Source organism: Nanorana parkeri, unplaced genomic scaffold (genome assembly GCF_000935625.1).
Source record: "Nanorana parkeri isolate BGI_ZX_2015 unplaced genomic scaffold, ASM93562v1 scaffold1287, whole genome shotgun sequence".
NCBI classification, from domain to species: domain Eukaryota; kingdom Metazoa; phylum Chordata; class Amphibia; order Anura; family Dicroglossidae; genus Nanorana; species Nanorana parkeri.
In genome coordinates, this window is record NW_017307555.1 from 9,606 (window position 1) to 32,232 (window position 22,627).

The 22,627-nt window shown below is 41.2% G+C and overlaps 1 protein-coding gene across 3 annotated transcripts in view; it reads left to right on the top strand.

Moving 5' to 3' along the window:
- The first annotated feature begins 1,137 nt into the window (after window positions 1-1,137).
- PRKCG (protein kinase C gamma) overlaps window positions 1,138-22,627 on the top strand; it is a 338,573-nt gene continuing 317,083 nt past the window's right edge. For all 3 annotated transcript variants that reach the window (XM_018569099.1, XM_018569100.1, XM_018569101.1), the window contains exon 1: window positions 1,138-1,600. In XM_018569099.1, coding sequence (XP_018424601.1) covers window positions 1,431-1,600 — 170 coding nt within the window. In that variant the 5' untranslated portion in view covers window positions 1,138-1,430. The remainder of the gene's footprint in view (window positions 1,601-22,627) is intronic.

The window sequence follows — 22,627 nt, forward strand, 5'->3', positions numbered from 1 at the left end:
TGGGTTAACCTTAGCGGTGACAAGTTTTTTTGCATGCTGGCTGGTGAGTGTGCTGGGATACTTTTTGCTATGTGTTTGTGGAGACACACACTGCTTATTAGCACACAAAAGGGTATCTCATAGGAACCTGCAAGGGAAAGGAGCCACCCTAACACAGGATATCAGGGCCAGTGCTCAGGGGACAAGCTGATTCCGAAGGAAACGGAAACTTTTACATTTCAAGAAGCAGTTAGGGTTGCCACCTGTCCGGGATTCACCCGGACAATCCCATTTTGAGTCCCGTGTCCAGGTTTCAGGCCAGCTGATACCCGGACACAAGACACTAAGTGCCGGAACTTTAAATTTGTGGCTGCCTGAGGTCCTGTGCTGGCTGGGGACCTTGGCATCCTTCCTGTAAGCCGCAGGTGCCTGTAAACATCTCCGTCTTCCTGACACCATGCTGCCCACCCCTGGTGAGACACCACACAGCCCACACAACACTCCTGAAAGCCTGCATAGCCCACCTGAGACCCTACACAGCCACCTGAGAGCCCGCATAGCCCACCTTAGAGTCTGCACAGCCACCTGAAAATTGCTGCGTGCAGCGCTAAAGTGTTCTGGTTTTACTTGAAGAAAAGGTGGCAACCCTAGAAGCAGTACCCATTTGCCTTCTGTTTGGTTACCTTAGTCACTTCCTTCTATTTATAGTCCTTAACCTACGCTAAAATACTAAAAGGTGGTTTCTGCTTGTTGCAGGTAACACTTTCATTCATTTTTTACACAGGAAGCCCCAGATCTTTTCCTGAAAATCAGGGCGATTTGCCAAGCGTGCTATTTTTGGCTTGCTTACTACATCTAAAAATGCAATGACTATGATGCATGCAATAGATTCCAAATTCAGAGATGACCAGAATCCCTGTCATTGGAAAGCAGATGGCATTCTTGTGTTTCTGTTGCGTAAACAACACAATCCGGGTAAAACAGATTAAAGCAAAATTGTCGATTTAACTGAAATCTTCGGTATTGCTGTGCATTTAACTATTACATAACCTTCCATTCCCATTCATCATCTATTCCTTTAAGGGAAAACTCCTCCTGTTCTGCTTTATTAGACATAGGAAAGTCCCTCCTTTTGAAGGATATGTTGAAGAACTGCCCTCTTTTTATTTCTCAGGCTCCTTAAGATAGCAGTCTCCAGTGTCTGTCTCCACATACACACATGTATTCTAGTGTGTGCTGACTGCCCTACAGTTCCTGCAAGTAGCATCAGAGAGGGAGTCACAGCTAACTGCAGCGCTCTCCTCTGTCATTGTTTACTTTCACAGGCATCTAAAGAGCTGCCACTGGCTTTCTCTCTGCCAGGTGTTCACATTCTAGGCTCACTGCCTCCTCTGGCATTTGTTGAATCTGGAAATCTCACACAGGGTCGTAGCACTAAAGAGCTGGACAAGATGGCTCAGGTGTGCACCGGCACCGACATGGAGCAACCTTTTGTCAAGCCACTCTTCTGCCGCAAAGGAGCTCTCAGGCAAAAACTAGTGCATGAGGTCAAGAGTCACAAGTTCACTGCCAGATTCTTCAAGCAACCGACCTTCTGCAGCCACTGCACGGATTTCATTTGGTAAGTTCTTTCTGTCAACTTTTAAGCTGGCCATAGGCTGTGTGATTATTTCTTTTTTTCGCTATCGGTGTTTTGTGATGCTTTGTGAGATGTTCTTGCTTTCAGGCTAAAGGGATGATGCATCAAAAGTCTGCCGTAAGATAACATTTCTTGGCGCCCGTGACAACCTATAGGCTTCCAAATCTTTGTGATGCAGTACTGGTCCAAATATGAAACAAGGGTTCTGGTTGCTATGAGCAACAAGAAATATTCACATCAGTACCGTTTTTTTTTACATCAGACCCTTCATAAAGGACTGAAAAGAGCAATAATGATTATACAAATCCATAGATTTCTGCTTTCTGTAGTTGAAATATCAATTCTTGTTGGCTGCTATAGGTTATCACACTTTGCACATTGCTCGAGACCAGCAGTGGCACATTGTTGCATGGATCAGTGCTGCATACTTTAGTTACAATTCTGAATTCCAGATGCCTTCATGCTGTGTTTAAATCAATTGTATAGACAGATGAAGCTGAAGTCAACCACCCTGAGTGCTGAGATGTGCAGTTATTAGTCTGCACAGGAGCACAGTGTAAGGAGAGTTGCCTCTAATATTTACATTGTATAGACTTTAAGATCGGTTCAAGAGTATTCCTAAGGGTATTCAAGCTAAATTCCCGTCTAAGAAGATGCCATCGTCTCCCAGGCTGCTTACTGGTGACCACATTTGTAATGATGCCCCACAGGTGTTTACTGCTCCGAATCTAGTATACATCTTTTGAGCTGGATACTGGTCTCTTCTTTCAAAGGCTTCTCAGACAGGTGCATACATTGATGGCAAATTCTCTTTAAAGTGGCAGGATAGTTATTGAGTTCTGTATAAAGCAACATGCTATGCGCCTTGCATCACTTGCACCAGTTTATTTGGTGGATAAAGTTATCTCCACGCTTATTTGAACCCATTATCATTTCTTGCGTAGATAGCAATGTTTAGATTTCACATATTCACATATATAGACACCCACAGGTTATTAGTCTTAACATTAGAGTGCAGTAACCCATAGCAACCAATTACACATCACTCTGCATTGTTCTTAGTGCTCTGAACTGATAAAAGGTAATATGTGATCTGCTGGTTATGGTTTATTGCACATTAATGATCATCAATGATGTTTGCATTGCACTGTATGGAAGCTCAATAGACATGTTTGTCAGGGTTTTAAAAATAAATTGTACATCACCGTTCTACAGTAATTTCACTGCTGGTGTTCTTTGGCAGCGCAGTATAGCCTTCGCAAAGTAAAATAAACAAGAAGCATATGCATTTTAAATGAGAGCTACATGCAAAGCTGAAATGTTATTTACTCAGTAGTGATCACCGTGCGCCTGCTTGTACAGCTTTCTTTTCTATTAAAGCATTCTAGTTGACTGAACTCAAACAGATTTCCATTTACAAAAGCTGAATTGTTATTCATCACATGCTAATAGCTTTAATTTGGGGCGATGATCAGTTCTTATTCCAAATGATAATAAAGCAAACTAGATCTGGCCATGCATGGCTTGATATGTAAAGCAATGCAGTTCATGTATCACCTGCAGATAATGAACAGTGCATTCAAGAAAGCTTAAACTCAACATGGTTACAGTTATTAAGTCAGCTTAAGCTTACCTGTTCACCATAACAAGAAGATCTGTGATTCACGAGCCACATTATTTAAAGCTGGAATTAAGCCTCAAGCCTAAATTACAGTGCCACAGGATCTCCTTCATACATCACCCTTTAAGTTTTTATGCTTTTTCTAATAAGCTCTACTACCCACCCTCACCCTGCCATAATGCATTCCTAATTATGTAAACAAATACTAAGCTTTTTGAGTTTAGTTCTTAAACTACTAAATAAAAACACACACGAGCTAATACTTTTTTTTCAAAGATTTTCTTAAGTCAAATTTCTACGACAACTTTTCCATTGTACAGTAGAAAAGAGAACAATCTCCTCGTAGCCCATGCTCCACATACAAACTTTAGTTATATTAGGGAGTTAAGTCACGGAGTGTCCAAAATTTGATGTGACACCATTGTTACCTTTTAAAGATCTCCCTTTCTAAGGTGCCTAAAGCTGGCCATACACCTGCAGATTTTCTATGGTCAGATGGAAAAAGTTCAACAGATTCCTCCATCTACGCTAAATTGTGGCTGGAGGAATCTCCCACTGGGCCAAGCTTCAGTATCTTGCTAGTCAGCCCCCCTGGCTCTCAAAATACCTGAACAATGCCTGCATCCAATCAGATGGTTCAGGGACGACTATGTTGCACTTTTTCCATCTGGCCAAAGAAAATCTGCAGATAATCTATAGGTGTGTATGGGCAGCTTTGGAGTTTTGGTCCACACAAACTGACTCTATTTAACTAATCGGAAGCATCTGTAGCAATAATTATATCATTTAGGGTTTAGGAGAGGAATGCTTAGATAAGAAGAAAGACTGTTGAATTAACACATAACATTTCCTATGTGATGGAAAATATCTGCCATGTTCCTTTTATTCCTGTTAAAAAAACCTGATAATCTTTCCATTTAGCATATGTGTGGAGGAAAACTATGTCAGGATTTGGTACCCACTTGCGTTTAGTACAGTGTTTCATTACAGATTTCATATCGGCAAAAATATATTTTGTGAAATAGTGTACAGTATGCCTAGTCTAGCAAGGAGCAGTGTATAAGGATTTGATGCATAGGTACCCTTTGATACCCTGCAATCAATCATAGGTTTTTTTAACAAACAGCTTTCTAGATGCAGGGGTTGTGGGATAGACTCTTAACACGTGTGGCAGAGTGGTCAATAGCATCTATTACGGGCCACTACACCAAAGTAGTTAGATTAACTGAATTAGTTGGGAAACGTGTGGTTAATTACAAGGGGTCATGGGTGTATCTTGATAATTCATTAGCATGGTCACGTACCATGTAAATAGCAAAGCAATGAATACTACACTTATTTACAAATGTTATTAAAAAAAAAAAAAAATTTGAAATAGAATACGTTTTTGGTTTTTAAATACAATCTTCTGCATACCACCAGTACTCCAGGTGTAAGGCAATGTTGAAATAATACTTTCATTCAAAAACATGATAGAACAAGATGAAAAAATACCAATGAATGTAATCATTGTTTGTTAGAATTAGGTTTGACATTTCCATCTCTGATTCACAAAAAGCCCAGTAAGGTAGGCTTTCTGCCCATGCAACGTCTGCTTGACATAACCAGGCAGGTTTATAGATCTAGGCATTTTCCAGTATTGACTTTACAAGGCTGGAACTCCCCACCAGAGCATTAGATGTGTGAATGCTGAAGCATATCGCTCCGCGGTGTTCTATAGTGAATAAACAATACAAGTCTGTGTGCTTCATAGTTTCAAGGCAGGTATTTTGGGCATGACATTTACGATATAATGAAAGGCTTGGAAAAAATTAATTAACTGAAGGCTATGTGTATACTGGAATTTGCAAGCTGGGTGCTAAAATTAAATGAAGTTCAGCACATGCAATGTACTGCAAGTGTCAGTGTTTTTACGTTTCATAGAATAATTCTACAGTCTTCTGCAAACAACCCCCAAAACACACATGCCTGTCTCTGAGTGACATGAAACTCACATTCTACATCTCTGTGTTGGGGGTTAAATATTGATTAGTATATATTTTGTCATGCTAAGTAGATAAGTAGAAAGAGGTTGAGGGAGGGGGGTGTGAGTGGGTATATTACTTACCTGAAAACATGCATTAAATGGCTAAAACAATTCTAAATTCTACAGCTACTACTATTACTACCGTACTACTACTACCTGCTACTATTACTTACTACAATGAACTACTACTTCTACGCCCACCCCAAACCCATGGTTCACCAAAATGGTAAACATAATCCACAGTGGTCTTCTCTCAGCTTTGATTTATCCCAATAAATTAAGGTTTACAGTGGATGACACATCTCCTAAATTGCAACCATAGTGCAGGATGCAGCTTTCATGTTCATGAGAAGTAGAATAACCAGAGTGCAGGATGCAGCTTTCATACGCCTGAGAAGCGTGTAACCAGAGTGCAGGATGCAGCTTTCATGTTCATGAGAAGTAGAATAACCAGAGTGCAGGATGCAGCTTTCATACGCCTGAGAAGCGGTGTAACCAGAGTGCAGGATGCAGCGTTCATGTTCCTGAGAAGTAGAATAACCAGAGTGCAGGACACAGCTTTCATACTCCTGAGAAGTGGTGTAACCAGAGTGCAGGATGCAGCTTTCATATTCCTGAGAAGTGGTGTAAGCAGAGTGCAGGATGCAGCTTTCATGTTCCTGAGAAGTGGTGTAACCAGAGTGCAGGACGCAGCTTTCACACTCCTGAGAAGTGGTGTAAACAGAGTGCAGGATGCAGCTTTCATACTCCTGAGAAGTGGTGTAACCAGAGTGCAGGATGCAGCTTTCATACTCCTGAGAAGTGGTGTAACAAGAGTGCAGGATGCAGCTTTCATACTCCTGAGAAGTGGTGTAACCAGAGTGCAGGATGCAGCTTTCATATTCCTGAGAAGTGGTGTAAACAGAGTGCAGGACGCAGCTTTCACACTCCTGAGAAGTGGTGTAACCAGAGTGCAGGACACAGCTTTCACACTCCTGAGAAGTGGTGTAACCAGAGTGCAGGACGCAGCTTTCACACTCCTGAGAAGTGGTGTAACCAGAGTGCAGGACACAGCTTTCACACTCCTGAAAATTGGTTTAACCAGAGTGCAGGACGCAGATTTCAGATAGCCTCCCCCCCCCTTTCCCCCTTTGTTTGTGGTTGGATGCATAACGCAGGCCCATTAAAATGATGGTAAATGTACAAAACGCAAGTATCATGCATTTGCACCCTAACCAACCTCAACCTATTCTGAATACTTTTGTATTTAAAATGCACAAATAATGCCTTTTAACAATGTGCATTTAAACTACACAAAACCAGACCTAAACCCATGAGTTTGGTGACAAACTGTTTAACCCCTTCGTGACTGACGACGTACAGTGTACGTCGCCAGCATCGGGGCTGTTTAAACAGACTCCCGGTGACTTTTGCCGCCGGGACTCTGTTTAAACTTGTAGAGCCGACTGTCGGCTTTACAACAGAAGCGATCCTGGCGACTTACCTGTCGCCAGATCGCTTCTGCGTCCCGAAGAAGGGGCCGCCCCCCCCGGACACCCCCGCCGTGCTTCCCGGGCTCTGTTGCCCCTCCTAAGGGCCCGGGACCGGCGATCTTGGTGTATTCCAAGTGCGATCTGCACTTCAATAGCTTATTTCCAGTGTAAAGGTGACACTGGGGGTCTTTTGGACCCCCAGCATCACCTTAAAGAGTACCTGTCACCACCATCTGCTATCACATGGGGGGGCTTGTAAGCCCCCCCATGTGATAGCAGTCAAAGTAAAGTAATAATGTTGGGGGGTTTTAAGTAATGTTCAGGCCTAAAATGTGGAATATAACATGGGTACAAAAAATGGAAAAAAGGCCTCAGTCATGAAGGGGTTAAAGGCATTCCTGCTATTACAGGTAACAATTTTAGGCTACAGCCCAACCTATACTTATATCAACACAGGGCACATTTGCTGCATGGTGGCTGCAACCCTATCTTAGCCTTGGAAATTATATTTTGACAGTGTGAATATACTCTGCACACACATCATAGTTGCATAATATTTGAGGTTAAATAAAGACACAGGTCCATTGAGTTCAACCTTTGTAGGACACACACACACACACACACTATGTACAAATACTGTATATTGTTATAGTTGTTTTTGAGGCTAGAGTTATAGGGATTATAGCAAAATGGGATAAACACCAACATCACTTTACTGGCCAGGATTAAAGGAGCAGGGACAAATGTATTAAAACGGTTGCAAATCCTTTGCTAACAGAATCGGGCTGATTTGCAGTAGATATACTCTTAATTCTCTCTGAAATGTGCTTGCTAAAACCCCCTGTATATAGCCAGATTACAAAGAAACCACTTAATCTGTCAGTATGTATTTGACCCAGGTTGGGGGGGGAGGGGCAAACACAATAATGGGAAGAACATAATAATATATGCAAATAATGCCACCGTGGAAAAGAAACCTCCTAGCCCAATGCTGCCAGGTAACAATGCTGTCCATTGTAATGTCATGCTGTTCATCCTAATCCTAAAAATAACTACCTGTATCAGAATCATTGTATAAATTAGAAGTTATCAAAATATAGCAATACACAAATACATCAATACATCAGTACCTGAAGCAGCATAAAGTGTCAATCTGTTCTGCTGTGGTGCAAGGAACATGCTAATAGGAGGAGAGAGCACATTGACAGAGAGATGAGCACATGAGTCTGCTGCCTCTTTATTTACTGCCTAGTCACAGGCTGGGAAGGGCAAGACCTTGTTACTGTAATTGTTATTGAACAGCAGCATAATTAAATCAGATTTTGTGCTCTGCTAGACAGGGCTGTGCTGGGTGGCAGAGCTGTGTAAATCTCAGGACTGGATGAACAGAACACAAATGCTTTGGAAGGTAAAACAGCTACTTTATATGTATCCTCTTTATTTAACTGTTTGCTTCAGTTAAACTTTAAGGCCCCTTTCAGATGGGCAATCCAATCGGATCCACCTGTCAGTTTTTCAGGCGGATCCGATCGGGTGCCCAATGTAAGTCTGTGGGCTTACATTGGTAAGGCTTTCCCTGCTGTGTAACCTGTTAGAAGCCGCTCCTGAATAGAGAAAAAGCTGTCGGCTTCAGACTTGAAGCTGACAGCTTTTTCCTCCATAATACTAGGTGAGGCTCTGCCTCCCATGAAGGCATGTCCCTGGTGAAAGGAGCCTAAAGGTTGGTTTTTATTGGGCCACATATTCATTTTGGCTCTCCTTTCACATGTCATTCTTTTCTGCCCTTATAATTATATGCATATTTAGCGCTGGTAGTAAATGCCTTGCTGCACATGGAGATTTTCTGATTTATATCATCCTTTGCCTTCTGCAGTTTATCAGAGATTACAATTACTGGAAAGCCATTTTCTATTCCTCTGTTGAAGTTCAAAGATTCCAAACTGTACTGCGACTAATCCCAGACAGCAGTGATTAGATCTAGTTATGCAGCGCTATTGTGAGGGAGGTTAGCGACTTATTTTGTATAATTTACATAAGGCTGAGCATAATGCTCAGCATTAGCATTGGGTTGCCAGATAATGGCTGTACAGCCTGGATAAATCTTACAGTAGATGACACTGTATCACATTTCCACTATACACTGGAAACGGGAGTTAGAGCTTGAATGTGAAGAGCTCATTGTGATCTAATTGAAAATCTTTAAATGCAGAAATGTTGAAATACAAGCAGTTATGACACTTTTTGTTACCCTCTACTGTGAGAGCGCAGGGAATATTCAGCATAATAGGTCTAGACAGACACTTGTGTCATTTGTGCCTGTGTCCACTTCCACCAAATGTGCTGATTGATGAATAATCTTTCACATGGAGGAATAGATGAGGGCTGGGCTTCTGTTTCCTGGTCAAATCTATTTAGTTGTAATATATGCTTAGGAGATAGCCACACACAAGGGCTTTTATTTAAAGCACTTCATCTTCAGTAGTTGCATTTTTCTAAAATGATAATGATGTGTTGTGTGCACATTTTTGGATATAAATTGTTCTTCGTAGCATTCTAAGAACAACTTAGGAAAAAACACGTCCACTTAGGCTAGGTACTTGAAGTTGGTGTTGCCTTGCGGTAAACATGTGGTTTATCGACCTTTAGGACATTCACTGCACAATTTGTAATGAATACATGTTGAAGGGGTTGACATACACAGCTCATTTTCTGAAGGTCTTTGTGACTCCTTTTGCAGCATTCTGTGGACATCAGTTGCTCATATCCACTTGTGCTCACTCCAACCGCTTATTAGGTGATTTTCAAGAGCTTATAAAGTGAGTCACCATTGATGGCTTGCTGCTTTTTTTTTCTAAGGATATTTTCAGCATCTGGGACACTTTCTAATTACTTACTATTGGCTTACCAAACACGAGAAACATGCTACAGTTAAGTGGCTGTGCAACCATCCATGAGTACCTAGCTTTGGTCTATCTGGAGTCAAATGTATTTAATACAGGTATTTATATGCAATTTACACAGCCCTTTACATACTACACATTCACATCAGTTCCTGCCCTCAAGGAGCTAACAATTTATGGTCCCTATGTGACATGCATAGAGGGCCAATCTAGACAGGAACCAATTAAACTTCCAGCATCTCGCTGGAGTGTGGAAGGACGCAAACACAGGGAGAACAAGCAAACTCCTTGCAGATTGTGTCCATGGATCCTTAGTGCTGCAAGGCATTAGTGCTAACCATTAAGTCATTCCACACCAGCTAAAGTTTAATAAGGATAATTGCATTGTGTTGAGTGACATAGATGTTTTCGGAGGCTATGTTAAGCTTTTCATAGGAAGTAATTGTTGCTTCAGAAAAGGGAGTCTTACACTTGAGGGTAAAACATAAGACACTGACACTTTGGCCATTTATAGAAGAGTGACAGTAGCTTCTGATAGCCTACCCCTGCAGTAAGTTATACTCACCAATCTGTATTCCCTTTCTGCCTCCCTGCTTCTTTATAGCCCTTGCTCTGTTGCTCTAGCAGAGCGGGTCTTCCCGTTATGGGGAGCATGTAACCTCCCACATATGACAGTGCCTGAGCCTGAACAGTCAATCACCAAGCCCAAATAATGTAATGTGGAGAGGAGGGAAAGTAACATCATCCACAATAGTATGCCCTGAAACCATCCAATACCAGAGCTTGCTCAAGGTGGATGTAGCAGGGAGGCAGTGAGGGACTTTGGCTTTGTGAGTATACCTTGCGGGTAGGGCATGGTCTATCAGAAGAAACTGTCACTGTGCCCTAAATAAGCAGGTGACAGTGTCCCTTTAAGATTAAACACTTTGCAGGTAAAATTCTCCTTTAGTAAATCAAATGCTATGTCTCTTGGAAACTCCAACAGCAAGGTCTCCATGGCATATTACCTGGTTCTGTTCCCACCCAACTTGCACTTCTTCTCCTCATAATGGTATGTTTCCACTTTTTTCTTTACATTTCCCATAATATAAACTGTAACCCAACATAATTATAATTGATGAACTGACTCTTTTATCAAAAATGCATCTAACAAATAGTATCCAACCCAGATGCCCTATAATTAATAAGAAATTGAGGGCTTTATAACACCTTCAAAGCTGTTTGCTACCTAGACATGTTAAGATCCTCAAGACGTGCATTATATCATTATATCATGTATTAGCTGTAAGGCAAGCATTCTTGAAATCTGGTCCTAAGTGTAAATACTGTCATGGGTAGTATGTACAGTTTTGTTAGAAAGCTGACACGTTTTTTGTTCACAATTATATCAACATGACAGAACGGTTCTTGTGATCATATCAATAAGGAAATAAGATAAAACAAGAGTACAAACCCAGTTAATAATGTGTATTTATAAAATTCCTGACAGCATGTAGAGAAGTTGAGGAAGGATCTCTCTAGGGGGGAGGCTTGACAGCAGAGCAGAGAGCGGAAAAAAAACCATGACAGTTGTTCTGCATTTCCAATCTGCTGCTTTTCCGTGCCTCTCCCATGGAAATTTGGAGGACTGTAGTTTGTTCCGTAGAATGCCGTATATCAAAGACTACTGCCGCTGTTGTTATGTCAAAGCCTCATTCACACTGGCATTGACAAACCTGTAATTCTTTGCATTTATAGAGACTTTGTAAATGCAAATAATCATTTCAAATGTTATAATTCAGACTGTGCATGTCCCTGTGTCTAGGTACAGTTTAGCTGTGTTTTAGAGTAAATAGAATTCTGTACATCCATGGGCAGATTAGATAATCTCAATGCATTGAGATTTATCTCAAGTATGTAAACGCATGTACATGTGTGTAAATGCACCCAAAGGCAAGTACATTTAAATGCAGAACTTGATCCGGGAAACATACAGCTCATTTATACTTCCTAACCTAATAACTAATCAACACAAGTGGATAGTGTATAGTAAGCCTCGGGCCCCTTTCAGTCGGGCAGGCCGATCAGGTCCACCTGTCAGTTTTTTAGCCAGACCCAATTGGATGCCCAATGTAAGTCTATGGGCAGCGGAATCTAAACGGATGGGTGTCCGTTTACATCCGGTCGCCCCTGGCTCTGTTCAGGTCCGGAAAAACAAACAGTGGGGTGTTCCGTTTCACTGGACCTGATCGTGCCAGATCAGGGGGTAATTTGATGTAAAGGGACACATGTCTGTTTACATCCGAATTCCGAAAAAGACTGACATGGGGTCCGGTTATTTTAGTTTTTTTTAAAGTTGATGGACACAGATGTCACATCCATTCCAAACTGCTCTGATCAGGAGGGGATCCATGTTCACTTTGCAAAGGACCTTCCCCTTCCCCTTAGCTTAGTGAATGAGGTGACGCTCTGCTGACTTCCATCATCAAGTCATGTGCAAGCAAAAATACAGTTTTTTTTTTTTTTGCCCTTGCAGGTGATTGGGTATTCTTTACAAAGTGAATTTTCACCACATCATTCCTGTTGCCTCCCTATGACAGAGGCTCTGTGAATAATGCCAATCAATTATGTACAGTACTGCTGAATTTTTTTAAAATAATAAAGAAAATTTCAAGTTTAATGTAACCCATAAAACATATTTCAAAGACTCCGATACCAGTAGAGATTTCTTTGATTTTCATAAAATAACAAAATTAAGGAAACTCACCAATCGTGACTCATGAATTTTATTAGTAAATGCAGATTGGACAAATGTGCATGTGTAGCTTTTAGGAGTCAAGCAAAATGGAATTTTGTTGTTATGTGCCCTGCTTGGCTCATTATTGATCAGGTATGATCCTTTTGCTCTGGCCATAACAGGACAAATGGGTAAGGGAAGGAAAGGGCAGGCTAAGTTAGTCATGGAAATAATTAGCAGTTCTAGTAAGATATCACTATAATCTGTCTATAGGCTGATCAATGGTCACCACACCCGTTACAATCTGACCATACAATCTTTGTACAATTAACTTTAGATCTACCAAAACTATGTAATATGAGCACCTACCTAGTCTATACAATCAACCTGCATGCAATCAGGCAAGCCCTTACACTGCATAGTTATTTGTAGATCTTAAGGTGCCCACACACCTTGCGATGATCGTACGATAATCGCGGTAATTATCTTATGAACATGTTCGAAAAACCACCGAGAATCGTACGATTGCCGGGGGAGGTGTGGCATGTTCGCAAGATAAAAGCCGCACGGGCCGGTGTGCGCAAGCACACACTGCCCGTTTAGCGGTCAAAGATAGGCAGATCGTATGTTTTTTTAAAATTACCTTACAACCATCGCAAGATAAAAGTCTTGTGATGGTTGTAAGGTGTGTGCCCAGCATAAGGGAAATTGTACAATCAGATTGTAAGGTGTGTGTGTGTTGTATTTAAGGCACTGTTCAGTTTAATGGGTACCGTGCATGATATTGATGCACTCTGGTGCCTCCAGTGGCATAAGCTGGTTTACAGTATACATGCTGTGGTGTGCAGTTGGTGAACTGCCATTTTATATAGCCCCCTCCGTTTTGTCCACCCTATTAATACAAATGAAAGTACACTGCTAGCTAACTGGCCCCAGTTTTAAGACTGCAGTAAGGGTTCACAGCTGGAGTACATTGGCATTTTATGGCACGAACAATAAGGGCAGCATAATTTACATATGCTTCTAAGAATACCTTTAACTGTTACTAGTACTCATAGACATACCCTTTCTAATGTCAAATACTGCTACAAATTGAATCCCTACAATATTTACAATTGGTTTCATAGGTTTATGTCTTTTTTGTTTGTTTGTTTACTTGGAACTTAAAGCAGATGAATACACAACTGAAACCTATATGTGAACTTTCATAAATATTTAAATATTTGTGATTCTGTTTAGACACTTTTGTGACCCCTTTGGAGAGCGCAGCTCATATAACTGTCAAAATGCCATTCTGTGTCGGGAGTTCGTCGAGAGAGCGGACGGGACGGCGAGTGTCGTGTTTTTAAAAAAAATTTTGTCAAGTCGTCGTGGACAACGCTGGACGTCGTGATATAGGTATGTGTGTGTGTGCACTCACCTCAGGCGCAGCTGAAAGGGTCACGCAGCCAGAGCCGGCCTGGCTGCGCCCCCTTGCCCCTGTTGCCATGGCGAGCGCAGGGCGCCATTGGCAACTGGGGCACCATTAAATAATTTGTTAGGGGTACAAATACCCCTTACTCATTCAAAAGGGGAGGGGCGCATCTGGGTGCCCTGATGTGAATAAGCCCCCTGCCGGCACCCCCACAACCAACGCTTCAGGGCTTGTGGGGAAGAGGCCCTTGTCCCCATCCGCACAGGGACAAGGTGCTTTTCCATGGGCGACCCTGGAAAAGCACCCTTCCAGTGCCGAGAGCATGTGGCCTGGTATCGCAGGGAGGGGGGGAAACGCTCGGTCATTGCCCCCCCCCCCCTTTCCTGCCCTGCCAGGCCTGTGCGCGGATCAAGGGTCTGGTATGGAATTTTAAAGGGGACCCCACGTTTTTTTCCCCCTCATGTTTGGGGGTGGGGTTCCTACCAGACCTTGAAGACCTGGTATGAATTTTAGGGGAAACACCACACACTTTTTTCTTTGTTTTTCTTTTTTTTTACATGAGGTCCTTCCTAAAATTCCTTCTAGACCTTAAGGGTCTGGTATTGTTTGGGAGGGGGAACCGCACTTTTCTTCTTTTTAAATGTAATTTTTTTTTTACAAATGTCATTTTTGCTGCAGCAGGTTCTATAGATTGTACAGATTTGCCACTTTATAGGCAGTTTAAGGGGACCCCCCAGGCACAATATTTAAAGGAATGTTTCATTTTTATTGTTTCACTTTAAGTGATGTTAAAATCACTGCTCCTTTAAAAACGGTATTTTTTAAAAGTTTTTTTTTTTTATTGATTCATGTTCCCCAGGGCAGTACTTGAATCTCCATACGCTTTTTATGGCCAATAACTTGCATATAAGCCTCCAAAATGGGGACAATTGATTTTCAAAGTTCTAGCCTCATAGACTTTCATTGAGTTCGAGTTCATATTCAAACTTTTTCCACGTTCTAAAGTTCAAATTCGAACCGAACAGCGGGGTGTTTGGTCCATCACTACTGACATATGTCAGTAATAACAGAACTGATCTGACCCCTTTATACAGTACAGATTCCCCTATCATATGGCAGCTGTGCTGTCATTCATTCTGATGCAGAGAAAGACAAAAATGGGTGCCAGGCACTGAACTACATATTATTGCGTTTTCAATTTAAAGTAAAAGTAATAATTGCCTGTATTAAAAAAGTTCAGCAGCTTCTCATTTAAAAAGTCTCCTGCTTTTCCATTAGGAGTTTCTAACATGGAATTATTTGCTAAGGCACTTAAAGGTCCACAGATATAAATCAGAAATTTAATTCAGAGGATATGATTGTTAATAGAAGTTCATTAATTGAGACTGAGCAAATAATTAACCTATTTTGTAAGAAAAATTATTTCAGCAATAAAATCAGTGGGGACTTATCCATAATATGGTGCAGAGGAAAGGGAAGAGCTAAATATAGAACAATTTCATATGTCAGAGTAATTGTACAAAATACTTCACTATAATGTCACTGAAACACTTATTACAAGTACCACTGATTGTGCTAGAATAAGTCATATTAATCAATTATATATATTAATAAATTCCACGTGTAGTACGATTTCTAAGCCACATATGGCTGGCTAACTCTGATATTGCTCCTAGCAGGTACTTACTTGCTGTCTTTATTCATTTTTATATGTGTATATGTCTGTCTGTCTATTTCTTTATTATACATTTCCAAAATACATAGAGCCTAGCAGATTTTGTATTTAATGGCCAAAAGTATGTGGATACTCCTCCAAATGATGGTTTCATGGTTGTTTTCAGTGAAGGGTATTGTTAATGCTGCAGCATACAACGACATTTCAGACAATCGTGCACTTCCAACCTTATGGCAAGATTTTTGGGAAGGCCGATATTTGTTCCAGACTGTGTTCCTGTGCACATAGCCAGGTCCATTATCCATTATTTGGTGCGGAGGGACTGGATTGGCCTGTATAAAGCCCTGACCTCAGTCCTACTGACCAGCTTTTGGATGAATTGCACTGAGTAATCTAACATCAGAATGAGCTTACAAATGCTCCTTTTGGCTGAATGAGCACACATTCCCAAAGAAACACTACAAACTCTTCTGGAAAACCCTTCCAGAAGAGTCAAGGCTGTTATAGGCACAAAGGAGTCAGGGTCGACTCCATATTTATATAATGTATAATCCATGCTCCTATCCTCTATAACTCCTATCCTCCCCAAATGTGACAATAGTGTGTGTATGTCTATATGTATGTATGTATATATGTGTGTGTGTGTTTATATATGTAGATATATATCTCTCCATGCATTATGCTTCAAGCATGAAACTGAATGGTGACATGGGAAAGCAACTCCCGTTACCTTAATGCTGAGCTTTGGGCTACTGTAAAGTATTACTTCGCAGTTTGCCATTCCCTTTGCAGTACAAGAATGAAATGCTTGTTTTGTGCAGGTGGATAGGAATAAACACAATACTAGCTTATTTCTTCCTCCCCCAGCAGTCTAAGCTCTTCAATGCACATGGGATGTGGCTAGGCCTCAGCGTCCTCATGTGCTTCAGGTTTCTGAAAGTACAAGGAGGAGGAAGCCAGCTGGAGTGTGGAATAAAATATTTCACCTTGTTTCTTACCCTCTATGCTAAATGAGAATTTTATCTTGCAGTGCAATTATTTTATTTTATTGCACTTCTGAGTTCAACTTTAAATTGCACTTTGATACGCTATGTGAGGAACAGCAAGGAGCCTGCAGTTGCAGTATGTGGAATTACTTTGAATACATTGCAAACAGTTTAGCAAAAGGAGTTTCCCAGGTCACCAAATTACTGAGAAGAAAGAGCAGGGTGGACTGCTAAGCTATACATTGATGAAAAGGTGGGTGGTGCATCTTGTATGCACTTCCAATCTTAATTTTTCAACTCTGAAAGCCATGTATGTTTTAAAGGGCACTCTGTGTATTAGTGAATATCTGCACGTCAGTTATGTTAAAATGAAAATGTATAAATTACATGAAAATGTAAGCTGGCTTTAAAAAAAAGATTACCATTATATAAACCTTGTGCATGGAGTTTCTTGCCTTAAAGGAGAATTATGAGGCAAGTTATTTTCACTCAGCCTCATAATCTGAGCCGACCCGTGACAATAAAATTGTCTCACAGGTCGGCTCAGTAGATCGGGAAGTGAGCGAACACATACCGTCGCTCGCTCACTTCTCAATCTATCCCTGCAGAGAGCCGCGAGTGACAGTCACGGCTCCCTGCAGGGATTCCCCCCCTCCCCTGTCCGATCCTCCAACGCTGACTGGCGGAACGGACGGGAGAGGGGGCAGGCACAGCTGGCTCTGCCTCTGGATAGGCAGAGCCAACTGTCAACCTTGCAGCTGTGTGGATCCAGACAGTATTGTCGGGATCCATCCCGGCTGCGGCGTCTCAGTATACCGCGAGCTGTAGCTTGCGGTATACTGAGCTTTGGGTCACGGGAGAACGCTAGTTTGTGTTCTCCCGTGACCCTTGTTGGTTGTCACTTATGAAAACTATGGGGAAAAGCCCTGACCAGGGTACAGCCAGGCTCCATATGTTGTATAACCACCAAAGATAAAACACTAAGAAAAAGTTAATAAATAAAAAAAAAGTGCTAAATGCACTTTCCACAAAACAGACCTACATATTAAAGTATTCATTTATGAATTGACCTGCATATTTCCTGATAATATGCTTGTTTGTGCAATAACGGTTCCTTAGATATAGACTGAAAAACATAAGTGCTTGTGGCAACAGTATGGTTTTAAACCAAACATAAATCCCTGAAGCACCATGAAGGAATTCCCTTCAATTTGCAGCGCTGCCTTTTACTTTTGGCTTTGAATAGCTATAGCCATATTTCTGCCTTCAGTCCCGGAACAAATACTCTGTTGACATTGTTGTCAAAATGGTCTTTTATAAGCTTATTTGTAGTTTCGGATATGTTTTAAGAAACACAAGAGTTAAGTTGACATAATGCAAGAAACATTTGCACTTATACATAGTTACAAATTGTTATGATACTTGTGCAGATGAGAAAATAAAAGCAAAAACTGGTTTGTTGCTTTCCGCAAAACCGAGGCCCCATTTACACCTAGGCACATAAATTCCCATTTATTTTAATAGCCCCCATTCACACTTGGGTGTTTTGTTGCAAGCTGCAAAATGACTGTCGCTCAAATAAGTTCCTGAGTTTCTTTGGGGCGTTTTGCAGAGCGTTTGGCCCATAGACTTCAATGCGTTTTTGCATATTTTTGTGCTTGTTTTTACACGCGTTTCCCCATTGGCCGCAATGTCTGATCTGCCAGCCAAGATGCACATGTATGCGTGTCTAACGCACGTAAAAACACGCAAAAACTAGCAAACTATTCTAGGTGAGAATGCACCAGCTTTTATACTTGTGCCATTGTATAGATAGTTTTCTTACATTACTGCATTGCTAATTGATATGTTTTTTTATTAGTAGTAGTATTTGCATTAAGAAAACATCAATTGGAGATGCTAAAAAGTCAAGGTCATACCTTGGTATCTCTGTGCCTAAATGACCTTTTATTATTCCTGGAAGAAATGCTTACATATGGAGCATGAACTGGAATAGGGTTCCTCTGATTTAATAAATTGCAGAACAGGAGATCAATAAAGAATTGTAGGTTTATAAGAAAATGGGTCACAATAGATTCACCTCCTGGGAGGGCTAACAAATGTGACATATGCTGTGAAAAGAAATATTTTTTATCATCTCAAGTTAAAGGTGTTCACATATAAGATATTATAAAAGTAAACCTGAGCTTATAGAAAAGGGGAGCTAACTAGTCATAAGGTACTGCTGGTAGGTGGCCTAATGTACTCTTTTGTATCTTCCTCAGCACATCCACCCTCCTGGATGCATTAACGTTAGGTGCTAAAGGGGAAGCAACCCTAGGCCCCACCAGTCTAGGGGGATCATCAGAGTCCCTGCCTAAGTGCAGTCACCACACAATGCCTGCTATTTCCTTTTTTAGCCAGCAAAAGCTTTCTCTGTGGCCTTCTCTGATTTAGTTTCACACTGTTATTGGGCCTAAGATCTGCTAATTGCTACCCATGTTTCCAATGTGAATATCCTTTCTGACCACTGAAGCAGTTTCATTGCTGTAGGTTACATAGTCGTTATGGTTGAATAAAGACACAGGTCCATCAAGTTCAACCTTTGGGTTTTGTGTGTGTCTGGGTGAGTTTGCTACTAAGATTATCTGTACCCTGTATATCTTGTGCGCTGAGAAAAGTCTCTAGTTCTTGAATGATTCCATACTCTCAGCCAAAACCACTGACTGTGGAAGGGAGTTCTACAATTTTACATCTCTCACAGTAAAGAATCCCCTTCACTGTTTCAGATTAAACATTTTCTCTTCCAGTTTCAGAGGGTGGCCTCTTGTTTTCTTGACTGAACTAACAGTAAACTGTTTATTACTGATTGTCCCATCACCATTAAACTATTTGTACATTAATATCATGTCCCCTCTCAATCTCCTTTTTTCAAGAGTGAACAAGTTTAATGCATGCAGTCTTTCCTCGTAGGTTAGGTCTTCTAACCCCTTTTTTTTTTAGCTTTGTCACCCTTCTCTGGATTCTCTTCAGCTCAAGGGCATCCTAAACGTTTATGAGGTGCCGTATCGTATGCTTTTGCAAAATCAAGGTATTGCGTCCACTGGCTTTCCTCTGTCTAGGTTGCCACTCACTTCTTCATAGAACGCTAATAGGTTGGTTTGATATGAATGGTCTTTCCTGAAGCCATGTTGGTTGTCACTTATGATATCATGCCCATCAACATATTCGTGAATATGGCCCTTTATCATACTCCTGAATAACTTGCATACTATCAATCTTAAGCTGACTGGTCTATAATTCCCAGGTACATTGCTCAAACCTTTTTTTTAACTATTGGTACAACCGTTGCTTTACGCCAGTCAGCTGCTACCTCCCCAGTCAGTATGGAGTCCTTAAAGATTAGGAACAATGGCCTCGCTATTATTATACTTGGCTCTTTAAGTACCAGCTTGTGCAAGTTATCTGGTCCTGGGGATTTATTTACAATAAGTTTGTCTAGTCCACGGCGAACCCTAGATTCTGTCAACCACAGTGGTATTTTCCTCCCAGTGCTATCCAGATTTTTGTTGTGTTCATTAACCTCTTCACGATTGACAACGTACAGTGTACGTCGCCAGCATCAGGGCTGTTTAAACAGACTCTTTTTTAACTTGTAAAGCCAACTGTCGGCTTTACAATAGAAGCAATTCTGGAAACTCAGCTGTCGCCAGATCGCTTCTATGGCCCAGTGAAGGGGTCCCCCCCGCCGTGCTTCCCGGGCTCCGTTGCCCCCCCCTACGGGACCGGCTTATCTGGTGTCGGCGGTAAGCTGGGGAGGAGATGGACGAACCTCCCGTTCGTCGATCCCCTCCCTGTTCTATGGGACCGGAAGCAATGCAGATTGCATCACTTCCGATCCCATAGCTGTCAGTGCTGGGCTCCTGAAGCCCAGCTATAAGCTATTGAAGTGCGATCTGCACTTCAATAGCTTATTTGGAGTGTAAAGGTGACACTGGAGGTTTTTTGGACCCCCAGCATCACCTTAAAGAGTACCTGTCACCAACATATGCTTTTAAAGCGTTGTCTATGGACTTTTTGGGGTACTGAAGTTTGTCGCCGTTTCACGGACGCACACAATGTTTAACCTGGGCATGTTGGATATCTATTTACTCGTTATAACCTCATATTTCATATTTTATTTTAAAAATGGGTATTTTATTGTGTTGTAGGGCATTTCATTACATTTTCCACTAAATGTTGGGGTTTGATAAGGAGTTGTGCTAATATCGTACAACATAAAAATTTGCAACTGCCACCACTGTATTCTATAGGGTCTTGGCGTTCAGAAAATATATAATGTTTGGGGGTTTTAAGTAATTTTCAGGCTTAAAATGTGGAATATAACATGGGTGCAAATGTTTTTTTAAAAAGGCCTCAGTCATGAAGCGGTTAAACCCGATGCTTTACTGAGTAAATACTAGACATGTGCACCAGCAAAACATTTGTTTAGTTTTTAGTTTCGAAAAAAACAAAAAACAAATTAGTTTAGTTTAGTTTTTCGAGTCCGAAATTAAATTAGTAGATCTTTACTCTCCCATGGCTGGACTTGAACCAGGAAACTTCACAATGGCAATCAATTGCAAGCCTGTACCTCTATCCACTACTCTATAGCCTCTGTAGTTAAAGCAGAGAAGCATTTGATATATATGACTGCAATATGTAGCAGTTGACAGCTGAGGATGTCAAATGGGCGGAGCGAGCCGTGACGTCATGGCTCACTCCGCCCATCTGTTGACTTTCAAACTGAAACTAATCTCTACACTATAGCCTCTGTACTTTAAGCATAGATGTGTTGTAGAGGTAAAATGGTGTCATTTTTTTTCCTAATGTCATTTTGCTGCAATGAAATTCGTCCAATAACGAATTTCGGGAATTTCGGATTCGTTTGCATTCGTCTTAGCTTTAATTCGGAATTCGGATGCATCTGGAACTCCGAATTTCCGAAAATTCGTCCGAAACGAATTTCGGAACTAACCGAATCGCACATGTCTAGTAAATACTGTGGAGAATAATACAAATGACAGGGAGATGGCTGAAGTGTTAAATGCAATCAACCTTCTCTTCTCACTCTTTATGAGACCCACCTGTTCTTTTCTTACCTTTTTAATTGTTTATGTATTGGAATAATTTTTTTTTTTTTTACTAACTGTGACAATAAATTATTCGTATTCTATTTTAGCTGCCCGATTTAGATCATTTTGTCCACTGCTTTTCAAAGTGGCAAAATTAAAACTCTTTGCACCTTCTACATCTAAAAAGAGGCATTCACAGAGGGTGTACTTAATACACTTCTCAACCTATATCCTCCCAGATACCATTTACATCTGTTTGTCCTCCCTGAAGAGGTACTTTATTCTTACCCACTTTACAGTTGTGCATGCAAAATGAGCTGTGAGATCCCTGGAGGGTATATTGGCTAGTCCACTGGAACTGGACCACAGAGCAATGGAAATAGGTGGCCTGGTCTGATGAATCATGTTTTCTTTAACATCATGTGGATGGTTAGGTGGGTGTGTGTCACTTACTTGGGGAAGGGATCGCACTTGGATGCACTCTGGGAAAAAGGCAGGCTGGGCAGAGGCAGTGTGATGCTTTGGGCAATACTTTGCTGGAAAACCTTAGGTCCTGCAATTCATGTGGATGTTACATTGACGTGTACCACCTACCTAAACATTGTTGCTTACCAAATACACCCCCTGAGGGCAGTGGCCTCTTTCAGCAGGATAATGTGCCCCGCCTCACTGCAAAAACGGTTCAAGAATGGTTTGAGGAACAAAACAAGTTTGAGGAGTTGACTTGGGCTCCAAATTCTCTAGATCTTAATCCAATTGAGCATCTGTGGCATGTGCTGGAAAAACAAGTCTAATCCATGGAGGCCCCCTGTAAAACTTACAGGACTTAAAGCATCTGCTACTGATGTCTTGGTGCCAGAAATTACATTATACCTTCAGAGGTCTAGTGGAGTCCATGCCTCGACGGGTCAGGGCTGTTTTGGAGGCAACAGGGGACCTACTCATAATGTTATGGCTAATCGGTATATAATCCTGTGAAAAAGGTACACAAGTAATAAAGCAACATAAATACATTTATTGGTCGACGTTCCAGCAAGGCACTGCTTGTCTTTCTCATGTGTGTGTATATATGTATGTGTGTGTGTGTATATATATATATATATATA